At 38.6% G+C, this 7,319-nt stretch overlaps 1 protein-coding gene across 1 annotated transcript; it reads right to left on the bottom strand.

The window, feature by feature from the left end:
- Nucleotides 1-2,091: 2,091 nt before the first annotated feature.
- On the bottom strand, nucleotides 2,092-3,123 carry LOC112589640 (uncharacterized). Its single transcript, XM_025303694.1, has 2 exons — nucleotides 2,715-3,123; nucleotides 2,092-2,603 (listed from the first exon to the last, which is right to left on the bottom strand). Exons 1-2 carry the CDS (start codon nucleotides 2,810-2,812, stop codon nucleotides 2,183-2,185), a joined length of 519 nt encoding a protein of 172 aa, XP_025159479.1. The 5' UTR covers nucleotides 2,813-3,123; the 3' UTR covers nucleotides 2,092-2,182.
- Nucleotides 3,124-7,319: the final 4,196 nt, after the last annotated feature.

Genomic DNA, 7,319 nt, shown 5'->3' with positions numbered 1-7,319 from the left:
ACACTTCCTACAATTTCCGGAATCTATGTTTTAGTGTCAGTATTAAAGAAAAAAAGGTGTTTCCCTTATGAAAAAAAAACCTCAATTTGGGTGTAAACACTGAAATTTGGGTGTTTACCATGAAAGTTGAATGTTAACCATCAACATTCGGTGTTAGTTGAGTATGAGCATTAATGTTGAGTGTCGGTTGTTTGACTATCAAATTTTCGTCGTGTAACTTTGATGTAGATTCTAATATTGAGTGTCAATTGGGTGTGACCATCAATATTCGTTATTATCTTGGTGGTAGACACTCAACATTGTGGGTCGGTTAGGTGTAACCATCAATGATTCAGTATTATTATGTAGACACAGAATATTGAGTGGTTAAGCAATGGTATCAGTATTGGGTGTCAGTTAAGTGTGGCCATTAATATTCAGTGTTAGTTTGATGTAGATATTTAATAATGTGTGTCGGTTAAAGCGTTAATGGGGCAATAGTGCGCGTTGCCAGTGGTTAAGAAACCCATATTTGAATAAAAATAAATGTAGCGTAATTAGTCTTTTATTCTTCATTTTCAGAATATTTCAAGTTTGCAATGAACGACAATATATACAATGAAAGTATGTTTTCGTGAAACCCTTGTTTATTCATTGTATTCTCATTTAATAACTTGTAAATGAGGTATTAATTGAATAACTAAATAGGCTAAAATAACTTCATTTGACTGTTACACATTCATTTTGATGTGTTCCATCAACTGGGTGTAACATTCGAATAAAGATATATATATATATATATATACTCACTATGTAAATAATAAAAACATTAGGTATTAAATACATAACATATGTTTAATGTCGTAGTTTTTGAGTAGAACATTAAACATGTATTTAATACCTAATGTTTACTATTTGCGCAATGGGTGTATATACAGGATGTCCCATAATTGTAAGACACGAACTCCATAGCGGCGTGGAGCTAAGCGAGAGGAACAAAAAAGTCTTCTTCCTATTTAACGATATCTCCCATTGTTTTTTAGTAATTAATAACTACGTAAAGTTTGACGTTTGTCAGCCCATCGCTATAGACGCTCCGCGGCGAGCTATATGGGCCGAAACTGGAACGATAATGCGTCTCGCGCTGATCATCGCGATGGCGGTTTTGGCGCTTTGACTGCTTACTGACTGTTTATATACATATTTTCTTATTGAGAATGTATGAGAGTAGAATAGTAAGACAGGTTCTAACCCAGGAGTGTTAAGGGGAATGCGAGGAAATAGGGAACTCAAAGCGCGGGATATGACGTCGCGCGGGGAAGGGGAACTCATGGTTAGACGTCACGCAAGATGGCGGGCCGTGACGTCACGCATACGTCACGAGAAAAAAAATGTACTGGGATGTAGGTAGACTCGATCCCGGGCCCTCGCGGTTATTATCCAATGCTCCAAAGCTCTTAGACCACCGTCACCTGTTGCTATTAGACGTCTAGTGAAGGTTCTAAAGGTGCCTTTACATGGGAGCGTCGAGCGTCGAGCGTCAAAGCGTCCAACCAATCAGTTTTTCATTTCTTATTTCAGGGATAAAAACAAGAAACTTTGATTGGTTGGACGCTTTGACGCTCGACGCTCGACGCTCCCATGTAAAGGTACCTTTAGAATGTGTATGATGACGTCACGCATACGTTAAAGAAAAGATAAGTCGAAACTAGGTCAGACTCAAACCCCAGGTCCTTCGTTTACTGCGCTATCGAACGTCTCTCGAACGTCTACTAAACGTCTCGAACGTCTCTCGAACGTCTCTCGAACGTTTATCGAACATCTCCCAACGTCTCGAACGTCACTCGAACGTCTATTGAACGTCTCACGAACGTCTAATAAGCATCATACGGCAAATAAAGAACTGTATTTTTATCAACATAATTAACATATAAAATCCTAAGAAAGGGGATAAGGGGAAAGTTGGAAGAAAGGATGTGGCCTAAAGTAAAAAAGATATATCATAATATATGACAAAGTAATTTATTTCTCAGAATACCAAACAGCTCACAGCTTTGCGCATATCTTTCGAAGCACATGCCAGCAGCTCGCAAATCAATAAATAACTCACCGTCAAAGCCAGCGCTTTCACGTATCGCTTTTACCGCATAGCATATTTCGGTAATTTTTTTTCTCGAAGAACTTTTACAAAAGTTTGAATTTTTTATCTAACGAGATACGACTGTTCAGACAACTGCGTATATATATGATCAATGCAATATTCATAAGTAAATAACTTGTTCATTGTAGCAGGACTCAAATACAAACACTTAGAAGATTGCATTAATTTTACAATTTTTGAACCATTTAGCTCGAACAATTTCATTCCTAAATTTCGAATCCGTAGCAAAAAGTACGATGGGTTGCGCGCTTCCAGAAGTCGTTGTACAGCGCCACGATTTTCCATCAGTTTTCCCGAAGTGTCTGGATGTAATATTAGTTCATTACCGCGATTGTCACCGAGGATTATTTCCATGGGTAGTCGAGATTGTACATTGAGTCCAATTTCCAAATACTTATGAGACGTTGCAGTCAAAGCATATCTGCGCCCCAGGATGCGAATAGCATGACATGACTCAGGAATTCTATAAAATATAATGTAAATGTTATATACATTTAAAAATTCGGTCGGGAAAGTGCACACAAAGTACCAACCAAATTCACAAAGTACCAACCAAATTCACATTGATACTCACTTCTTACGTTCCATTTTGCATGGTGGCTCCTCGAAACACTCGTCGTTTTGTTTCCACCTGGAGTGACCCTCATCCTCATCCTCATGTTGAACAGGCATGTAATAATTTGCTTATGTAGCGTTCACTTCGACGTCAGACATTTTGTTTCACTCTATGTGGAAGCTACTGTCGAACCTTGTCTTTACAGAGCGACTGACGAAACAATATGCAGGAGCTCCTTTTAACACAGGCAAGTTTGCCAATGCTGTATCCCCTCCATCGTTTTCTTCAGAATTCTCAACATTTCTAATGCACATATCAATATATCTTCCGAAACTACATAAATAATAATTTAGATAATAATTCTCTGGCACAGCGTTGTAGCCAATCAATTAAATAGTCATACGTCGATGAAATAATATTAATCATAGCGTATCGCAGTACGAAAGAAAATAATGTGCAGTACAGAAATGCATAATATTTATATCTTTTTATTACAATTTTTAAACGCTGCAATATAATGGTGCTGCATATTACAATATCACATTTTGACCAAAATATTTTTGTCAATCGTCGACGCCAGACTGCTGATATCAAAAATCGTAGGTCTACAAGCTTATTGTAGTATTAGATAAATAAAGAATGATGTGCACATTATATCATATCATAGGGTATATCCTGTGAAGAACTTAGTGCTGCTGCGTATTACAATATCACATTTTAACCAAAACATTTTTGTTAGTCGTTGACACCAGACTGCTGATACCAAATCGTAGGTCTACAAGCCTATTATTGTATCAGATAAAGAAAGGCATGCACTTAGGCATACAAAGTCCATAACGAGTCGATATGAGTTTAAGATTCAGAAATGTGTTTAAAAGTTAGTCGAGGAAGTTTCCCGAATTTTGATAACGGCATGTATTTTTGGAAGAATGAAGGGCTATAAAAAGTTCAAAGCAGAACATTCTATAGTTTAGTTGAAGACGAACAGAGTGCACAGTTACAGTGTGTTTACAACGTTTGCTAGAAGAAATGGCAGAATCATCATCATCATCATCATCCGTAGAACGCGAGCTGCAGAATCAGGCCGCTCGATTAGGCTCGCTAGGCGAATACTTCGCATGGGAACAAAAGTGCGATGAGTGTCTCGAGTCGTTGGAACAGCATAGCCGAGCCAAACAGCCACGACTATCGGTTGGTTCAGCGCACTCGATGGTTGCTCGTATAGCGCAACTCGAGGGTTTCAAAAATACTTTGCGCAGACGTTTCGTATACGCAGGAGCCGGACATTCAGAACTTTTTTAGCGAGAAATCGATACAGCGTTCAATAATCGAGTATCAACCGGGGCGATTGTAAATACAGATTATATCGAACCTTTTCGATTTCTCCAAGATGCGAAGAATATCGTGCGAAGCGTTATGAAGAGACAAGGTAACGTAAAAGTGAACACTGTGTTCAACGGTGAATTTGTGATGGGTGATAAACGCGCGAACAAGAGCATCAATACGAGGAACGTTGGACTTCTTCCCACATCTGATTTAGACAATTGGTTCGTGACGTGTGTTATCGAACCCACCTTAGCGTCCCTGGAAGAATTCCAGGAACGAGTTAGCGTGGGCACTCTCGCGCATACTCGATCTAACCGTTAATGTTAACAAGTACAATCCATTGCATGCGGGATGTCACATCGAGTTACTGCGCGAAATAAAAATGAAACGGGCTATAATCAACGTGCAATCTATGGACAATGCATGTTTCATATGGGCGGTGGTTGCAGCGTTATGTCCAGCTGACAAACACGCAGATCGTCAATCTTCGTATCTACACTGTACATCGGTGTTGAATATGCAAGACATTGAATTTCCAATGTGCATAAACCAAATTAAAAAGTTTGAACAGCTAAACAATATCTCTATCAACATATACACTATACAAGATAAAAAGAAGCAGAAAAAATCATATACGATCGTTCCGATACGTTTCGTTAATAAGAAGGAAAAGCATGTAAATTTGTTATACAAAGTCATCGAAAAGTATCGGACCCCCCTAATATCTTCAGTTAGAATGCATTTTGGAGAAAATGTCTAATAACGAAGTTGTATGGTTTCAAGCGGGGAGTAAGATGATGACCTCGACTTTGACCTTGACCATGTCCTTCAAGGTCATTTCAAGGTCAACCTTATTTTTTTAAACAGAACCCCCAACATTTTATTACATATTCTTATAGCTTATCTCGAGAGCTTTCCAAAACACTATAATAAAACATTTTTTCATTAAGTACTTTTAGAGTTATAGAGGTTTGAAGTTAACAATTTGTTAAGTGGTGTGTGATTCCGCCAGTTAAGGCAAGAGTGGTGTGTGATTCCGACCAGTTAAGGCAAGAATGATGTGCGATTCCGACCAGTTAAGGCAAGAGTGATGTGTGATTCCGGCCAGTTAAGGCAAGAGTGATGCGTGATTCCGACCAATTAAGGCAAAAGTGGTGTGTGATTCCAACCAGTTAAGGCAAGAATGGTGTGTGATTCCGGCCAGTTAAGGCAAGAGTGGTATGTGATTCCGACCAGTTAAGGCGAATTTCATTCCAATTGGTCAGCTTGGGCAAAGTATTCAATTGTACCAAACAATTCACAACCAATGTTCAAATTATTACCCTTCAACAGCCTGACAATGTGCCAATCTGTTATAAACAGCTGAAACCGCATTCCGGAACGTTTCCGGCGGTATTAGTTCTATCTCTCGAGTTATTCTCCCTCTTAAATCATCTAAATCTTGAGGCTTGGTGGCATAAACTTTACTTTTCAAGTAACTCCACAAAATAAGTCAAGTGAGGTCAAGTCCGGAGACCGAGGTGGCCACTCAATATGACCCCTTCGCCCTATCCACCTGTCCTGAAAGACCTCATTCAAATATTGATGGACAATGACACCATAATGAGGTGGAGCTTCATCCTGTTGGAAATAAATTTCATCCATGTTTCCACCAGCTATGTCTCGAATAGCTGGAACAATTTGTTCGCGAAGCATGACTGTGTATACTTGTGCTGTCAAATTGCCTTCAATGAAGAAAGGGCCAACTGGTCTACCATTAAGAATACCAGCCCATACTTTTTGTGGGTATTGGGTATGATTGTCTCTTTTCCAGTGAGGATTAACGTCACTCCAGTATCTACAATTGTGTCTATTTACATTTCCAGTCAGTTAAAATGTTGCCTCATCAGAGAAAACAATATTATTAAGTAATAGAGGATCGTCGACAATCATCTCCATCATAAGATCACAAAATTCGATGCGTCTATCAAAATCGTCTTCGGACTACTGCTCGCTAAGAAGAAGACAGCACTGCATCAAAGATTCAAATCAGTGATCCGCATTGTTTGCTCAAGAGCTTGTATTACTATTGATGCCTGCAAGAGTGAGACAAGAAAGATCAGCCCCGCCAACGCTTTCGGGCAAATTCCCGCTAACGCCTTCGGACATCACGCATTCGCAGCTTCTCGCGATCACCTTCAGGCAGTTTTCCGCGATAGCTTACTAGCATAACCGCTTGAAGCCGTACAACTTTGCTATTGGACATTTTTCCAAAATGCATTCTTACTGAAAATATTAGGGGGAGCCGATACTTTTCGATTAATATATTTTCTTTAAACCAATTAATTGGTCTCATTATTTCGCGCACAAAAGTATTAAGGTTATGATTACTGAAAACTAAATAATATTTTACAAGATATTTTACATTTTGTGTCAAAAAATTGTTAACTTCAAACCTTTATAACTCAAAAAATACTCAATGAAAAAATGTTTTATTATAGTGTTTTGGAAAGCTCTCGAGATAAGCTATAAGAATATGCAATAAAATGTTGGGAGTTCTATTTAAAAAAATAAGGTTGACCTTGAAATGACCTTGAAGGACATGATCAAGGTCAAAGTCTAGGTCATCATCTTACTCCCCGCTTGAAACCATATGACTTTGTTATTGGACATTTTCTGCAGAATGCATTCTAACTGAAGATATTAGGGGGGACCGATACTTCTCGATGAGCTGCTTCTCTGAACTTTTCTTCTTTTTGTTAAATTTTGATGATTGCTTCGCCATTGCAGCTTATGATGACCCGTCTCTCGCTTGTGTCGATACTATATGTCAATTTAACTGTAATATTCTACTTTTACATTTCCCTTGATTTCTTTATCTCTGAGCATGTCCAGTCTAAAATTTGGTCCATGCTCTCATGAATGCTATTTATGCTCTGTATGTTTTTCTTCCGGTAGTCTTCCAACCAATCCTTCAATTTTTTAACATTCTCATCTACATACTGCTTCTTCTCAACTCTCATGCAGTAGAAGCTTTACAGCATTTATATTCTCATCGATATACTGCTTCTTCTCAACGTTACTTTCATGCAACAGAAGTTTTACAGACTTTATACTCTCATCCACATAATATTTGTGTGCAGCGTCATTGAAGGCTTCCGGCTGCGGTATATTATGTATCGCGTGCATTTTTGCATCGAAACATTTGCCATCAAAACCTTTACTATTGTCGGTTAGACAAAGGGCATTTTCATGTATGTATCGTTTGGTTGCAACGTCACTGTCGGCTTCAGGTTGCGCTACATTTTTTATCTTGCG

Source organism: Harpegnathos saltator, unplaced genomic scaffold (assembly GCF_003227715.2).
Source record: "Harpegnathos saltator strain DR-91 unplaced genomic scaffold, Hsal_v8.6 scaffold561, whole genome shotgun sequence".
NCBI classification, from domain to species: Eukaryota; Metazoa; Arthropoda; class Insecta; order Hymenoptera; family Formicidae; genus Harpegnathos; species Harpegnathos saltator.
Note: the sequence above shows the minus strand (reverse complement) of the source record. Positions and strands in the feature narration are given on the sequence as shown.